The 19,023-nt window shown below is 48.4% G+C and overlaps 1 protein-coding gene across 1 annotated transcript in view; it reads right to left on the minus strand.

Annotated features, from left to right (window-relative positions):
- Window positions 1-19,023, minus strand: part of tamalin (trafficking regulator and scaffold protein tamalin) — a 46,581-nt gene that overhangs the window by 15,752 nt on the left and 11,806 nt on the right. The window contains exons 2-4 of the mRNA XM_072567014.1: window positions 10,293-10,342; window positions 8,795-8,849; window positions 8,538-8,640 (exon numbers count right to left, since the gene is read on the minus strand). Of these exons, the coding sequence (XP_072423115.1) occupies window positions 8,538-8,640; window positions 8,795-8,849; window positions 10,293-10,342 (208 nt within the window). The remainder of the gene's footprint in view (window positions 1-8,537; window positions 8,641-8,794; window positions 8,850-10,292; window positions 10,343-19,023) is intronic.

The following is a 19,023-nucleotide window of genomic DNA, read 5'->3' on the forward strand; positions in this document are numbered from 1 at the left end:
AGTCCGTGTACAGATATAACAACTGACCCCCCCATCCCCAGCATTACAGTACAGTCCGTGTACAGATATAACAACTGACCCCCCCCATCCCCAGCATTACAGTACAGTCCGTGTACAGATATAACAACTGACGCCCCCATCCCCAGCATTACAGTACAGACCGTGTACAGATATAACAACTGACCCCCCCCATCCCCAGCATTACAGTACAGTTCGTGTACAGATATAACAACTGACGCCCCCATCCCCAGCATTATAGTACAGTCCGTGTACAGATACAACTGACCCCCCATCCCCAGCATTACAGTACAGTCCGTGTACAGATATAACAACTGACCACCCTATCCCCAGCATTACAGTACAGTCCGTGTACAGATATAACAACTGACCCCCCCCATCCCCAGCATTACAGTACAGTCTGTGTACCGATACAACTGACCCCCCATCCCCAGCATTACAGTACAGTCCGTGTACAGACATAACAACTGACCCCCCCATCCCCAGCATTACAGTACAGTCCGTGTACAGATACAACAACTGACCACCCCATCCCCAGCATTACAGTACAGTCCGTGTACAGATATAACAACTGACCACCCCATCCCCAGCATTACAGTACAGTCAGTGTACAGATATAACAACTGACCCCCCATCCCCAGCATTACAGTACAGTCCGTGTACAGATATAACAACTGACCCCCCCATCCCCAGCATTACAGTACAGTCCGTGTACAGATATAACAACTGACCCCCCCCATCCCCAGCATTACAGTACAGTCCGTGTACAGATATAACAACTGACGCCCCCATCCCCAGCATTACAGTACAGACCGTGTACAGATATAACAACTGACCCCCCCCATCCCCAGCATTACAGTACAGTCTGTGTACAGATATAACAACTGACCCCCCCATCCCCAGCATTACAGTACAGTCCGTGTACAGATATAACAACTGACCACCCCATCCCCAGCATTACAGTACAGTCTGTGTACCGATACAACTGACCACCCATCCCCAGCATTACAGTACAGTCCGTGTACAGACATAACAACTGACCCCCCCATCCCCAGCATTACAGTACAGTCCGTGTACAGATATAACAACTGACCACCCCATCCCCAGCATTACAGTACAGTCCGTGTACAGATATAACAACTGACCCCCCATCCCCAGCATTACAGTACAGTCCGTGTACAGATATAACAACTGACCCCCCCCATCCCCAGCATTACAGTACAGTCCGTGTACAGATATAACAACTGACCCCCCCCATCCCCAGCATTACAGTACAGTCCGTGTACTGATATAACAACTGACCCCCCCCATCCCCAGCATTACAGTACAGTCTGTGTACCGATACAACTGACCCACCATCCCCAGCATTACAGTACAGTCCGTGTACAGACATAACAACTGACCCCCCCATCCCCAGCATTACAGTACAGTTCGTGTACAGATATAACAACTGACCCCCCCCATCCCCAGCATTACAGTACAGTCAGTGTACAGATACAACAACTGACCCCCCCATCCCCAGCATTACAGTACAGTCAGTGTACAGATATAACAACTGACCCCCCATCCCCAGCATTACAGTACAGTCCGTGTACAGATATAACTGACCCCCCATCCCCAGCATTACAGTACAGTCCGTGTACAGATATAACTGACCCCCCATCCCCAGCATTACAGTACAGTCCATGTACAGATATAACAACTGACACCCCCATCCCCAGCATTACAGTACAGTCCATGTACAGATATAACAACTGACCCCCCATCCCCAGCATTATAGTACAGTCTATGTATACATATAACAACTGACACCCCCATCCCCAGCATTACAGTACAGTCTGTGTACAGATATAACTGACCCCCCCATCCCCAGCATTACAGTACAGTCTGTGTACAGATATAACTGACCCCCCCATCCCCAGCATTACAGTACAGTCCATGTCCAGATATAACAACTGACCCCCCCATCCCCAGCATTACAGTACAGTCCATGTATACATATAACAACTGACACCCCCATCCCCAGCATTACAGTACAGTCTGTGTACAGATATAACTGACCCCCCCATCCCCAGCATTACAGTACAGTCCGTGTACAGATATAACAACTGACCCCCCATCCCCAGCATTACAGTACAGTCAGTGTACAGATATAACAACTGACCCCCCCATCCCCAGCATTACAGTACAGTCCATGTACAGATATAACAACTGACCCCCCCATCCCCAGCATTACAGTACAGTCTGTGTACCGATACAACTGACCCCCCATCCCCAGCATTACAGTACAGTCCGTGTACAGATATAACAACTGACCCCCCCCATCCCCAGCATTACAGTACCGTTCGTATACAGATATAACAACTGACCCCCCCCATCCCCAGCATTACAGTACAGTCCGTGTACAGATATAACTGACCCCCCCATCCCCAGCATTACAGTACAGTCCATGTACAGATACAACAACTGACCCCCCATCCCCAGCATTACAGTACAGTCCGTGTATACATATAACAACTGACCCCCCCATCCCCAGCATTACAGTACAGTCCATGTACAGATATAACAACTGACCCCCCCCCATCCCCAGCATTACAGTACAGTCCGTGTACAGATATAACTGACCCCCCCATCCCCAGCATTACAGTACAGTCTGTGTACAGATATAACTGACCCCCCCATCCCCAGCATTACAGTACAGTCCATGTACAGATATAACAACTGACCCCCCCATCCCCAGCATTACAGTACAGTCTGTGTACCGATACAACTGACCCCCCATCCCCAGCATTACAGTACAGTCCGTGTACAGATATAACAACTGACCGTCCCCATCCCCAGCATTACAGTACCGTCCGTGTACAGATATAACAACTGACCCCCCCATCCCCAGCATTACAGTACAGTCCGTGTACAGATATAACAACTGACCCGCCATCCCCAGCATTACAGTACAGTCTGTGTACCGATACAACTGACCCCCCCATCCCCAGCATTACAGTACAGTCTGTGTACAGATACAACTGACCCCCCATCCCCAGCATTACAGTACAGTCTATGTACCGATACAACTGACCCCCCCATCCCCAGCATTACAGTACAGTCTGTGTACCGATACAACTGACCCCCCCATCCCCAGCATTACAGTACAGTCTGTGTACAGATATAACTGACCCCCCCATCCCCAGCATTACAGTACAGTCCGTGTACAGATATAACAACTGACCCGCCATCGCCAGCATTACAGTACAGTCTGTGTACCGATACAACTGACCCCCCCATCCCCAGCATTACAGTACAGTCTGTGTACAGATACAACTGACCCCCCCATCCCCAGCATTACAGTACAGTCCGTGTACAGATATAACAACTGACCCCCCCCCCATCCCCAGCATTACAGTACAGTGCGTGTACAGATATAACAACTGACCACCCCATCCCCAGCATTACAGTACAGTCCGTGTACAGATATAACAACTGAGCCCCCCATCCCCAGCATCACAGTACAGTCCGTGTACAGATACAACAACTGACCCCCCATCCCCAGCATTACAGTACAGTCCGTGTACAGATATAACTGACCCCCCCATCCCCAGCATTACAGTACAGTCCCTGTACAGATATAACAACTGACCCCCCCATCCCAAGCATTACAGTACAGTCTGTGTACAGATATAACAACTGACCCCCCATCCCCAGCATTACAGTACCGTCCGTGTCCAGATATAACTGACCCCCCCATCCCCAGCATTACAGTACAGTCCCTGTCCGGATATAACAACTGACCCCCCCATCCCCAGCATTACAGTACAGTCCGTGTACACATATAACAACTGACCACCCCATCCCCAGCATTACAGTACAGTCCGTGTACAGATATAACAACTGACCCCCCATCCCCAGCATTACAGTACAGTCCGTGTACAGATATAACAACTGACCCCCCCATCCCCAGCATTACAGTACAGTCCGTGTACAGATATAACAACTGACCCCCCCCATCCCCAGCATTACAGTACAGTCCGTGTACAGATATAACAACTGACCCCCCCATCCCCAGCATTACAGTACAGTCCGTGTACAGATATAACAACTGACCCCCCCCATCCCCAGCATTACAGTACAGTCTGTGTACAGATATAACAACTGACCCCCCCATCCCCAGCATTACAGTACAGTCCGTGTACAGATATAACAACTGACCACCCCATCCCCAGCATTACAGTACAGTCTGTGTACCGATACAACTGACCACCCATCCCCAGCATTACAGTACAGTCCGTGTACAGACATAACAACTGACCCCCCCATCCCCAGCATTACAGTACAGTCCGTGTACAGATATAACAACTGACCACCCCATCCCCAGCATTACAGTACTGTCCGTGTACAGATATAACAACTGACCCCCCATCCCCAGCATTACAGTACAGTCCGTGTACAGATATAACAACTGACCCCCCCCATCCCCAGCATTACAGTACAGTCCGTGTACAGATATAACAACTGACCCCCCCCATCCCCAGCATTACAGTACAGTCCGTGTACTGATATAACAACTGACCCCCCCCATCCCCAGCATTACAGTACAGTCTGTGTACCGATACAACTGACCCACCATCCCCAGCATTACAGTACAGTCCGTGTACAGACATAACAACTGACCCCCCCATCCCCAGCATTACAGTACAGTTCGTGTACAGATATAACAACTGACCCCCCCCATCCCCAGCATTACAGTACAGTCCGTGTACAGATATAACAACTGACCACCCCATCCCCAGCATTACAGTACAGTCCGTGTACAGATACAACAACTGACCACCCCATCCCCAGCATTACAGTACAGTCCGTGTACAGATATAACAACTGACCCCCCCCATCCCCAGCATTACAGTACAGTCCGTGTACAGATATAACAACTGACCCACCCCATCCCCAGCATTACAGTACAGTCCGTGTACAGATATAACAACTGATCCCCCCATCCCCAGCATTACAGTACAGTCAGTGTACAGATATAACAACTGACCCCCCATCCCCAGCATTATAGTACAGTCCATGTACAGATATAACTGACCCCCCATCCCCAGCATTACAGTACAGTCCATGTACAGATATAACAACTGACACCCCCATCCCCAGCATTACAGTACAGTCCATGTACAGATATAACAACTGACCCCCCATCCCCAGCATTATAGTACAGTCCATGTACAGATATAACAACTGACCACCCCATCCCCAGCATTACAGTACAGTCAGTGTACAGATCAAACAACTGACCCCCCCATCCCCAGCATTACAGTACAGTCTGTGTACAGATATAACTGACCCCCCCATCCCCAGCATTATAGTACAGTCCATGTCCAGATATAACAACTGACCCCCCCATCCCCAGCATTACAGTACAGTCCATGTATACATATAACAACTGACACCCCCATCCCCAGCATTACAGTACAGTCTGTGTACAGATATAACTGACCCCCCCATCCCCAGCATTACAGTACAGTCCGTGTACAGATATAACAACTGACCCCCCCATCCCCAGCATTACAGTACAGTCCATGTATACATATAACAACTGACACCCCCATCCCCAGCATTACAGTACAGTCTGTGTACAGATATAACTGACCCCCCCATCCCCAGCATTACAGTACAGTCCGTGTACAGATATAACAACTGACCCCCCATCCCCAGCATTACAGTACAGTCAGTGTACAGATATAACAACTGACGCCCCCATCCCCAGCATTACAGTACAGTTCATGTACAGATATAACAACTGACCCCCCCATCCCCAGCATTACAGTACAGTCTGTGTACCGATACAACTGACCCCCCATCCCCAGCATTACAGTACAGTCCGTGTACAGATATAACAACTGACCCCCCCCATCCCCAGCATTACAGTACCGTTCGTATACAGATATAACAACTGACCCCCCCCATCCCCAGCATTACAGTACAGTCCGTGTACAGATATAACTGACCCCCCCATCCCCAGCATTACAGTACAGTCCATGTACAGATACAACAACTGACCCCCCATCCCCAGCATTACAGTACAGTCCGTGTATACATATAACAACTGACCCCCCCATCCCCAGCATTACAGTACAGTCCATGTACAGATATAACAACTGACCCCCCCCATCCCCAGCATTACAGTACAGTCCGTGTACAGATATAACAACTGACCCCCCCATCCCCAGCATTACAGTACAGTCTGTGTACAGATATAACTGACCCCCCCATCCCCAGCATTACAGTACAGTCTGTGTACAGATATAACTGACCCCCCCATCCCCAGCATTACAGTACAGTCCATGTACAGATATAACAACTGACCCCCCCATCCCCAGCATTACAGTACAGTCTGTGTACCGATACAACTGACCCGCCATCCCCAGCATTACAGTACAGTCTGTGTACCGATACAACTGACCCCCCCATCCCCAGCATTACAGTACAGTCTGTGTACAGATACAACTGACCCCCCATCCCCAGCATTACAGTACAGTCTATGTACCGATACAACTGACCCACCCCCATTCCCAGCATTACAGTACAGTCCGTCTGCAGATATAACAACTGACCCCCCCCCCATCCCCAGCATTACAGTACAGTGCGTGTACAGATATAACAACTGACCCCCCCATCCCCAGCATCACAGTACAGTCCGTGTACAGATACAACAACTGACCCCCCATCCCCAGCATTACAGTACAGTCCGTGTACAGATATAACTGACCCCCCCATCCCCAGCATTACAGTACAGTCTGTGTACAGATATAACTGACCCCCCCATCCCCAGCATTACAGTACAGTCCCTGTACAGATATAACAACTGACCCCCCCATCCCAAGCATTACAGTACAGTCTGTGTACAGATATAACAACTGACCCCCCATCCCCAGCATTACAGTACCGTCCGTGTACAGATATAACTGACCCCCCCATCCCCAGCATTACAGTACAGTCCCTGTACAGATATAACAACTGACCCCCCCATCCCCAGCATTACAGTACAGTCCGTGTACAGATACAACTGACCCCCCCATCCCCAGCATTACAGTACAGTCCGTGTACAGATATAACAACTGACCCCCCCATCCCCAGCATTACAGTACAGTCCGTGTACAGATATAACAACTGACCCCCCCATCCCCAGCATTACAGTACAGTCTGTGTACAGATATAACAACTGACCCCCCCCATCCCCAGCATTACAGTACAGTCTGTGTACAGATATAACTGACCCCCCCATCCCCAGCATTACAGTACAGTCCGTGTACAGATATAACAACTGACACCCCCATCCCCAGCATTACAGTACAGTCTGTGTACAGATATAACAACTGACACCCCCATCCCCAGCATTACAGTACAGTCCGTGTACAGATACAACTGACCCCCCATCCCCAGCATTACAGTACAGTCCCTGTACAGATACAACACCTTTGACGTGATCCGTCTTCCTGAACATCAGGATCAACTGGTTGGAAGCTGCTATTTAACATTTCCTACTGACTGAGATGCTGCACGGCACCAGTTCACCATTTTCTTGTGTGAGTACCTGGAGTCAGTTTGGAACCTGTAACCTTCCAGTCTCAGTGACAAACTGCCATTCCAACAGTCGGTTGCTAATTACATCAGTCGGTTCTTTCTGAGATTTTTTTTTAATTGCTTGGTTCGTTTCACTTTATTTACCCATCACTCGTAGCCCTGAGGGCAGTAAAGAGTCAACCCCATTGCTGTGTGTCTGGAGTCACATGTAGGCCCAGACCAGGTAAGGATGGCAGTTTCCTCCCCTAAAGGGCATTAGTGAACCAAATAGGTTTCTCCAACAATCGACATCAGATGCATGGTCATTATTAGACTCTTCCAGATCCAGCTCTTCCACATATTTATTGAGTTCAAATAATACCACCAACCATGGCAGGATTCAAACCCGGGTCCCCAGAACATTATCTGGGTCTCTGGATTACTTATCGATATGATCAAAACCTTTCACAATTGCGAAGGCCTCGACCAGATCCCCCAGTAACCTTCACCGCTCTGGGACAAATGACCCCACAGTGTCCCGTCTCAGTCTATTCCAGCCAATTTCTCGAAGACCCTTCCTCAAGCCTTTCCAGCGCATGGAGCCCTCAGCTCAGACACTGTGCTCTAGCTGAGGCCATGCTGGTTTACAATGGGGACCCGGTTTCTTGAATCCCAGCGATGGCTTTCAGAGACCGAGACCACTTCCGTGACTTCGAGGCGTGCATTTTAAAACACAGCGGCCTGCGACTGCTCTGATTTAGCCGCCAGGCATCCCCGTCTGGGTCGGTCAGCTTTCCAACTGACGCAGCAGGGCACCTGGCAGCCAGCTCATTCAGAGGTATATGTCTCCAAAAGGCAAGGCCACCATCAACAAGAAGATAATGAGAAATATTTACAGCACAGCTTCCACTCGTTGGCTCAGACCGAAGGAGCAAGTTCGGGTCGTAAGTGGAGCAGTTCGTTACCTTGTCTCAGTCCTCCCAGTTCGGCTGGTGTGTTCTCCCGGACCCGACAAACAAACGTGCACATTTCCATTGTGTTTTCATCTCGATGATGCAGGCCATATGTCTGCAGAGAGAGCGCGCGAGAGAAAAGCAAACATACCTCTGATTAAAAACAAAGGGAAGGCAGCAGATGAACAAAACCAAAACAGGTCATGGCATGAGCCAGCTTTGGAGTCAGTTACAACAGGGGACGGAGGGGAAAGGAAAACAACTCATACCTGAATTTCAAATCCAAAGGCTTCACCATCTTGTTTCTCCAAGGTAATAATCCTCCTGAAGAGAAAACAGCAGAAAATAATTGCCATTAACTAAGGACGGGTTTACTCTTTTACCCTCTCCACCCCTCCTGGTGGTCAGACACAAAGAAAGCCTTCACAAGGCCTTCGACAAGGTTCTCCATGGTAGACTGGTCAGTAAGGTTCAATCACATGGGATCCAGAGGGAGCTACCAAGTAGGAGACAGAGGGTGGTGGCGAAGGGTTGTTCTTCAGATTGGAGGCCTGTGACCAGTGGTGTGCTACAAGAATCAGTGCTGGGCTCACCGTAGTTTGTCGTTTATATAAACAACTTGGATGAGAAAATGGGAGGCGCTGGTTAGTACGTTTGTGGATGACACCAAAACTGGAGGTGTAGTGGACAGTGAAGAAGGTTACCTTAGATTACAATAGGACCTTGATCACCTGGGTCACTGGGCTGAGGAGTGGCAGATGGAGTTTAATTTAAGGAAATGCGATGGGTTACATTTTGGTAAGACAAACCAGGGCAGGACTTACACAGTTAAAGGTCAGGCCTTGCAGAACAGAGAGACCTAGGGGTGCAGGTACATATTTCTTGAAAGCAGCGACAGAGGGAGACAGGGCAGTGAAGAAAGCATTTAGCACACTTGCCTTCATTGGTCAGAACATTGAGTGCAGGAGTTGGGATGTCATGGTGCGATTGTACAGGACATTGGTGATGTCATATTTGGAGTACTGCATACAGTTGCCCTGCTACAGGAAGGATGTTATTAAACTGGAAAGGTTGCAAGAAAGATTTACAAGGATGTTGCCAGGGTTGGAGGGTTTGCGTTATAGGGAGATGCTGAACAGGTTGGGGCTGTTTTCCCTAGAGCATTGGAGGCTGTGGGGTGACCTTTTAGAGGTTTATAAAATTATGAGGGGCATGGATAGGGTAAATAGACAAGGTGTTTTTCTCAGGGTGGGGGAGCCCAGAACTGGAGGGCATAGAAGAAAGGTGAGAGGGGAAAGATTTAAAAGGGACCTAAGGGGCAACGTTTTCACACAGAGGGTGGTACGCGTGTGGAATGAGCTGCCAGAGGAAGTGGTGGAGGCTGGTACAATTACAAATTTATAAGGCATCTGGAAGGGTATATGAATAGGAAGGGTTTGGAGGGATATGGGCCAAGTGCTGGCAGGTGGGACTAGATTAGAATGTCTGGTTAGCATGGACAAGGTGGGCCGACCAGACATCTCAATCTGACACAATCTCATTTGCCAGCGATTGGCACACATCCCTCATAACCCTTCTATTCACGTTTCCATGAAGTATGACTCTATGACTTCCCCACCTCCCCCCTCCCCCCCCCCCCGCCAGGTTGGGAACACTGAGGCCAATTGCGCTGTCCCCCTCCCTCCCTTCAGCTTCCTCCTCCCAGCCAAAACAAAAAAGGTCAAAGCCCAGGACAGCAGCTCACAAATACCAAAAGACACTACGCACCTCTCATGTTCAGGAGAGTCCGTCAGCGTTTTCCATTTCATCAACGACCTCTGCAACAAAAGGACAAGCAATTCGGATTTCAAAAGGAAAGTCGGATCAGAATTCGCAATACGTCAATAGGCGCTCTTTTGACCCCCTGAATGGGTGTCTCCAATCAAGATCATGCTTGTGATCAAAAGGTTGTGCTACAAGATCTACAACAGAAGAGCAGCTCATTTAAAAATGGAAGGTTCATTTTCAGACGTTTCGTCACCATACTAGGTAACATCTTCAGTGAGCCTCTGGACAAAGCTTCATTCGGAGGCCCACTGAAGATGTTACCTAGTATGGTGACGAAACGTCTGAAAATGAACCTTCCAGCTCAGCGAGCACACCTACATCCTTAACCTCAACCTGAGCGACAAATCTTCTCAAAACTCGCTAACTCATTTAAAACGTTCGAGTGAATGGCAACATCATGGAGTTCAAATTCCCATTGCATCCAAACTGGTGGGTTTTTTTTAATTCATGGGATACGTTTGTCACTGTCATTGCCCATTTCTTCCGGCCTGGAGGACAGTTGAGAGTCAGTCGCATCACTGCGGGTCTAGAGCCACATCTAGGCCAGACCCAGCAAGGATGGCAGGTTTCAATTTGTGAATTAGATAGGGTTTTGCAACAAATCAACAGTGGTTACGGATAGCCATTAGGGCGAGCTTTTCGACCCTCGACCTTCTTTTAGATAAAAAAAACAAATTGAATTCAAAAGTCACCATCTACCGTGGCGGACATTTCTGGTCAGCTTCCAGGTTCAGGGGAACTAGCTGCCTGGCGATGGCCAGCACTCCAGGCAGGCTCAGATGCCTTCCCTGACTGGCCAGGCTTCAGCTATAACCCCCAGGCTGTCCTGTCACCCCGGCAACAGTGTGGGTTCGTGACCCCAGTTGCCCCTGGCAATGAGCATTCAAATCCCACAAGGAAAACTTTGCCTTTTTGTTCCCCAGCTGAGCATATCCTGACGCTAATGCACCAATACATACGCAAATACTCATAGAAAAAAGGCAAAGGAAATGGAGAAGTGTTATTTTCAGGTACCCCTCTGAGTTTTGAGTGACACGGTGGCTCAGTGGTTAGCACTGCTGCCTCACAGCGCCAGAGACCTGGGTTCAATTCCAGCCTCGAGCGACTGTCTGTGTGGAGTTTGCACATTCTCCCCGTGTCTGTGCGGGTTTGCTCCGGTTTCCTCCCACAGTCCAAAGATGTGTGGGCCAGGTGAATTGGTCATGCTACATTGCCCACAGTGGTAGGTACATTAGTCAGAGGGAAATGGGTCTGGGTGGGCTACTCTTCGGAAGGTCAGTGTGTACTGGTTGGGCCGAAGGGCCTGTTTCCACACTGTAGGGAATCTAATCTTTTCTCCAGATGGAATCAGCACAAAGTTAAATCACTGTCGTCCTGCCCTCTCATTAGAGAGACGACGAATGGTGGTTCAACCCGAGGGTCCCCACACCTCAGGTGAGGGGAGAGTCCTTCAGCCCGTGTGGGAATTGAACCCACGCTGTTGGCATCACTCTGAATTGCAAACCAACAATCCAGTCAACTGACTCTCAGCAACTGAGTAATCAAGGGGATGAACTGTCAACTCCTGGAGCCTCTTGAGGGAGGGGTCAGTGACCCTACATGGGGTTAATACATCAAAGACAAAGCCAAAAGTCTAAGGCTCTTATTCTTGAACAGGAAATTCTTTAGCTCCTTAGTTAGTTCAACGTGCTTCCTGGCCATGTATTGGCTCTGGCACTGAATTCTGACTGAAGGGATACAATATGCAGTCAAACCAGGAGGTCAGCTCGGTTTTTAAGGAATGGGATTGCAGTGTTCATCTTAGACAGAAACGTATAGATGGAAATTTATTGTTACTTGAATTTGTGACGATACAATAAAATCTGTATAAATTGCCGCGAAACAGCACCGTTTAATTACATAAATTTCATATTAAAAAAAAAGACAAATGTCCTTCTTTTGTTCATTTCACAGTCTCTTGATTTCACGAAGACCAGGTTGGAGGGTATCCTGTGGCCTGTTGAAACTGCCAAGGAAGGCGGGCCTGCCAAAACTACCGAGGACCTGGGCTGACTCTTGACTGAGGCAGTGAGTGAGCGGGTTGCTCCCAGGATGGTGTCCGGGCTCGGAATTAGCCCAGCCTGGGTCTCAGTCTTGAGCATCTCCCTCCTGCTGAAGGGCTGGGCGGGAGAATGTCAGGCCGAGGTAGGTGTCGAGGAGTCCCTATTCAAAACATCCTCCTTTTCTATTTCATTTGATTCGTTATTGTCACAGGTGCCAAGATACAGTGACAAGTATTGGTTTTGATTCGGAGATGCCGGTGTTGGACTGGGGTGTACAAAGTTAAAAAATCACACAACACCAGGTTATAGTCCAACAGGTTTAACTGGAAGCACTAGCTTTCAGAGCGATGCTCCTTCATCACCTGACAATCACCTGATGAAGGAGCAACGCTCCGAAAGCTAGTGCTTCCAATTAAACCTGTTGGACTATAACCTGGTGTTGTGTGATTTTTAACTAAGTATTGGTTTGTGTGCTATCCAAACTAACCAGTCCTTCCATCAGTCCATCAGGGTACTAGAACAGAATGCGTACTACAGTGTTACAGCTACAGAGAAGGGGCACAGAAAGATCAACTCTAATACAGGAGAGGTCCATTCATAAGTCTGATAACAGCGGGGAAGAAGCTGTTCTTGAATCTGTTGGTACATGTTTTCAAACCTTGGTACCTTCTGCCTGATGGAAAAGGGTGGAAGAGAGTGTACCCAGGGTGGGAGGGGTCTTTGATGATGTTGGCTGTCTTCCCAAGGTAGTGTAGATGGAGCCAATGGATGGAAGGTTGGGTCATGTGAGGGATTGGACTGTGTTCACAACTCTCTGTAGTTTCTTACGGTCTTGGGCAGAGCAGTTGCCGTACCAAGTGCATCTGTAAAAATTGGTCAGAGTCATTGTGGACGTGCCAAATTTCCTTCGCCTCCTGAAGACGTAGAGGTGCTGGTGAGCTTTCTTCACCATCATGTCAATGTAGAAAGACCAAGATAGGCCGTTGGTGATAGTTACTCCGAGGAACTCAAAGCTCTTGACCTGCCAATCATTATCCAGAGTTTCTACGTTAGAGGTTGGTCAGCTAAGAGAGGGCAGCTGGCACCTGTGGCATCTAACTGTTGCCTGGCACCAAACTCTGCAGATGAGTCATCTCAGACTTGAAACATTGACTCTGTCTGTCTCCACAGATACTGAGTTTTGCAGTGTTTGCCTTGGATCTCCAGCATCCACAGTATTTTGCTTTTATGATAGTGATTATGTTATTGGACCAATAATCCGGAGGCCCGGACAAAAGATATGACAGCATGATTTAAATCCCACCATGACGACTGAAGAATCTAAATCCAATGAATCAAATAAATCAGGGATAATTTAGTGATAGAGTGGAAAACTCTTGGACAAGTGCTGCTTTCAAACATGCATGTTTTTTTCTGCAGCCAACATTTAACAAGCTAAAATAAAATTCAAGACTTGAACGCAAATGTCTATTTGACCGTCTGCTCAACAGACTTTGGGCAATGCTGTTTTTTGCCTTGGCTGACACAACATGGCACAGAGCCAACATTGTTTGTGCCCCAGAAAGTGTGTCGGTATCTTTCCCCAAGTTGGCATGCTTTGAGTGCAGAGGGCACAGTCACTCAGTCGGTGCCCGGTGTGAGGGTATTTCAGATCAAAGTTCCCTGTCTCAGTGAGCCAGGACACTGCAAACCATCGATGTTTGACATCTAGAACAGCAGTGTGGGTTTGTTGCTGTGTCAGTGAGGGATTAGCAGAGTGTTGTTTATATAGCTGGGACCGTGGGTGGGTACCAACAGCTGGGCAAACATGAATGTGACACCTGTACAAACACGTCAAGCCAGTTTAACAACCTTCCCCCAATGGAGGCTTCACTAAAGTAGACAACAAGGAGAAGAGGATTATTCAAAGATGGAGAACACCGAAAAGCCAACCCCCTCCCCCACCCAGTACAATGTGTATGGGGGCCCATTCATCACTCAAACTGGCAGAGGCCACTCTGTTGTCTAAGGCACCAGACTATCCCTACACCAGAAGACCAGAGTTAATCCTCACTGAGATATTTTCTTCCCAGGATGACAGCATTCCTGGCTAGGCCTGCATTTATTGCCCAGAGGGCAGTTAAAAGTCTAACCACATTGCTGTGGGTCTGGAGTCACGTGTAGGCCAGACCTCCTTCTCTGAGGGACATTAGTGATGGGATTTTCCGACAGTGGTAATCAGACTCAATTCCAGATTTCTTATTGGATTCTGCTGTGATGAGATTTGAACCCACGTTCCCCAGAACATTAGCTGGGTTTCTGGATTCTTTTTTGCGTGGCACGGTAGCTCAGTGGTTAGCACTGCTGCCTCACAGCGCCAGGGACCTGGGTTCGATTCCAGCCTCGGGTGACTGTCTGTGTGGAGTTTGCACATTCTCCTCGTGTCTGTGATTCCCTCCCACAGTCCAAAGATGTGCAGGGCAGGTGAATTGGCCACGCTAAATTGCCCGTAGTGTTAGGTCAAAGGGAAACGGGTCTGGGTGGGTTACACTTGGGAGGGTGGGTATGGACTAGTTGAGCTGAAGGGCTTGTTTCCACACTGTAGGAATCTAATCTAATAGCTGAGTAATAATACCACGAGGCCATCACCTCTTCTTAACTTGCTGCTTTGTCCCTAGCTGGTGTGACTGATTGCAGTGCTCCCTAATGCAGTCCCCGTTGAGAATTGTTAACTCTGTGCAGACAGGCCTGGCTGCCACATGATTGTACCCAGCAGCACAGAGTTCCTAAAGAGGGAAAGGAAATGGTTGCTTTAATTCAGCACAGATCTTTCAGCTATCCACGCAACCCCATATGCTGTTTATTCCAGTCACAGCATCCCAACGAGATGGCTAAGAGCTTAGCGTGAGGAAGAAAAACAAGCAACAGGTCCGTCAACATGGCCAAGGCATCTGATCAACTCCCTCAGTCTTGAGTCAGGCCTCAGGCCCGAGGCTGAGGGAATTGTTGATGTTTGGCCTGTTGCTCCAACATGCTGATTTGGATCCTTTGACCGGAGCTTTGAGCCCACTGTCCTGTAACAGTCCTACTTTGTTCCTATTTTCTTGAGTTTAACCACCTCTGCACTGGGCTAATTCACAGGGAGCCCCACCCTGACATTTTCAAAAAGGACACCAGAGGTCTGAAAGCCGACATCCCAAATCTTGTCTTGATGCCATATTGCATTTCTACGACATCGTCACATGTTCCAAGGTGTCCCACGGGTGTGGAAACAAAACGAAAAGAAAAAGTGACACCAAAATGCTCACGTCGACGCAAGGACCAGGGACCTATGCTTTTAAGGAGTACCTTAACCAAGGAAAGGTGAGGCAGAAAGGTTAAGGGAAGCAATTCCAGAGCCTGGGGCCTAGGTGGCTGAGGGTACAGGTAAAAACAATGACTGCAGATGCTGGAAACCAGATTCTGGATTAGTGGTGCTGGAAGAGCACAGCAGTTCAGGCAGCATCCAAGGAGCAGCGAAATTGACGATTCGGGCAAAAGCCCTTCATCAGGCTGAAGGTACAGCCCAACAGCCCACGGACTGATTAAAATCAGGGCTGAACTTTGAGGAAACCTGAAATCTCAGAGGGTTGTGGGATGGAGCAGATTACAGAGCCTGTATGAGGGCTTTGAAAACAAAGTTGAGGACATTTGTCTAATGTACTTGTATGAAATCATTCTTTTCACTATTTTTAAGAGCTCTGCCTGATGTAAGGAACGTCAGAAGGTGTTGGGTATCTGTGCAGATATGGCACTGAGTGGTTTCAATGCCACAGTCTTTGCACTACAATAATACTGACAGCATCTTACAACGGCCCAGAGGTATGTGTGTGAGTCTAGTTTCTACCTTTCACTGTAGTTGGACTCTGATATTGGCACTGCTCTGTAGTGACATGGCTTGCAGCATTGCGAACATAGCTACCTTCTCGATTGGTCATACAAAAGCTGTTGTACATCTGGTGAATTGCCACTCAGGTCAATGAAAATGGGGCGAGTCCATAGTGAGAGTTTGTTGGGCTGTCCAGGAACAGGCAGAGCTTGGTGCACACGGCTCACAGCAACCAGAGTCTTCAGACTCAGAGGATCATACAGGACAGAAAAGGCCCTTCGGCCCATTGAGTCTGTCCTGCCAAAATGGAAAGGTCAATGAGAGTGCCTGTATCTCTCAAATGGCATGAAATCCAATGGTGATACCCCCTCTCTGCATTGCCAAGCTACACACCAGGAAGCTGAGAGCTTTGGCAGGACACCACACTGAGTGAGATGTAGTTGCAGCCAGGGGTGGTACAATGTGCCCCAGTGCCCCTAAGGGTGGCATGGTCACCAGCTAATGACCTTGACCAACCAAAAAACTGCAGGTACACCCCACATTAGATAATCACAGCTGTGAGTCAATGCCCTACAGTCATCCCCACTCACCCACTGCAAAGCTGGCTGAAGGGAAAACAACAGCCCACTTACCCTGTAAACAGCCTATAGCCAGTGCTGTGCCAAACAGCAAAGTCAGCATACTCCCTCTTGAGAGAGATAACTGGTGGGGATTTAACCCAAGGGTCACCACACCTCAGACAAGGAGAGGAGTTTGAGAGGGGGAGTCTTTCATGATAACCTCAGTCAGGTGCAAGAATTGAACCCATCATTGCTGGCACCATTCTGCAGTGCAAACTAGCCATCCAGCCAACTGAAGTGAACCAACATGGAGCGTGCACATTCTCCCTGTGTCTGCGTGGGTTTCCTCTGGGTGCTCCAGTTTCCTCCCACAGTCCAAAGATGTGAAGGTTAGGGTGGATTGGCCATGCTAAATTGCCCCAAAGTGTCCAGGGATGTGCAGGTGAGATAGATTAGCCATGGGAAATACAGGGATATGAGGATGGGATGGCTCTTGGGCGGGGGGGGCGAGAAGGCCAGTGTTTACTCAATGGGCCGAATGGCCTGCTTCCACTCTGTAGGGATTCTATAACTCCCACCCCATGCCAAAAGCATTCTGAAACTGACTGCATTCTGCATGTCAACTGAAATGAACAAATGCCTTAAAATGTGTAATTAAAATAGATTCAGTCACAAACAGTGATTGAGTATATTGGGATTAAAAGGTACCACCCATTCCGGAGTTATCCTTGTGTTCTAAACGATGGAAGGTTAACTCTCTGGTTCTCAATATAAGCAGGTAGCAATTTACTTATAAACAGAGGGCTCTTCCTTGGCTTGGCATGTGGATAAGACAATGGAAATGATCCAATTCCATCCCCCAGAGATCAGAGACCTCTACTGCAAGCCTTTCTGAAGATAAAGCATTCGTGCCCCAATCAAGCCCCTCAAAGTTGGCATGGTCACTTTTGCTCAGATATTATAGGAGAGTAGCCAACACGAAGGCTAATTCCAAATCCCTCTGCCAGTACCATTCTACGGCATAAACACTGCACCCCCCTCACCCCACCCCCAAAGGCACGACCCACAAAAATGCTCAATGCCAATTGTGCCCATGAGAATTTCTATGGCACCTCCTTGTTGTAAAACATTCTGACGGGCTTGGCAGGCAGAAACTGAGGATAGTGGAAAAAATGACCAAATAACGGGTCAAGCAGGTAGGGGAACATCCTAAGAGGAGGGGGGCAAGAGAGGCTTAGGGAGCGGATGCCCTAGGGATGGCCTAGGCAGCTAAAGGCATGGCTACCAATGGCAGAGCGATCAAAACAAGGGACGAAGAGAGACTGGAATTAGAGGAGATTGGCAGAGTGTTGAGAGGCTGGAGGAGGTTTGGGAGTTAAGGAAGGGTGTAGCCATGGAGGGGTCTGAACAGAGGGAAGATGAGAATTTGAAAATGGAGATGTTGCCAATGTAGATCAGAGAGCACAGAGCGAAAAGAACTTAAAGTAAATACAGACTCAGAGTGCCATGTAGGCAGACTGAGGTATTGCATTTTAGTGAAGTGAACAAGGGCAGAACTTAAACAGTTAGTGATAGGGCACTGGATAGAACATAGAACAATCCAGCGCAGAACAGGCCCTTCGGCCCTCGATGTTGCGCTGACCTGTGAACTATTCTCAGCTCATCCCCCTACACTATCCCATCATCATCCATGTGCTTATCCAAGGATTGTTTAAATCTCCCTAATGTGGCTGAGTTGACTACATTAGCAGGTAGGACATTCCATGCCCTTACCACTCTCTGTGTAAAGAACCTGCCTCTGACATCTGCCTTAAATCTATCACCCCTCAATTTGTAGTTATGCCCCCTCGTACAAGCTGACGTCATCATCCTCGGAAAAAGTCTTTCACTGTCTACCCTATCTAATCCTCTAATCATCTTGTATGTCTCTATCAAATCCCCTCTTAGCCTTCTTCTTTCCAATGAGAACAGACCCAAGTCTCTCAGCCTTTCCTCATAAGACCTTCCCTCCAGACCAGGCAACATCCTGGTAAATCTCCTCCACACCTTTTCCAATGCTTCCACATCCTTCCCAAAATATGGGCACCAGAACTGTACACAATATTCCAAGTGTGGCCGCACTAGCGTTTTGTATAGTTGCAGCATGATATTGCGGTTCCGGAACTCAATCCCTCTACCAATGAAACCTAACACACCGTATGCCTTCTTAACAGCACTATCCA

The sequence above is a fragment of the Chiloscyllium punctatum genome, chromosome X (assembly GCF_047496795.1).
Source record: "Chiloscyllium punctatum isolate Juve2018m chromosome X, sChiPun1.3, whole genome shotgun sequence".
NCBI classification, from domain to species: Eukaryota; Metazoa; Chordata; class Chondrichthyes; order Orectolobiformes; family Hemiscylliidae; genus Chiloscyllium; species Chiloscyllium punctatum.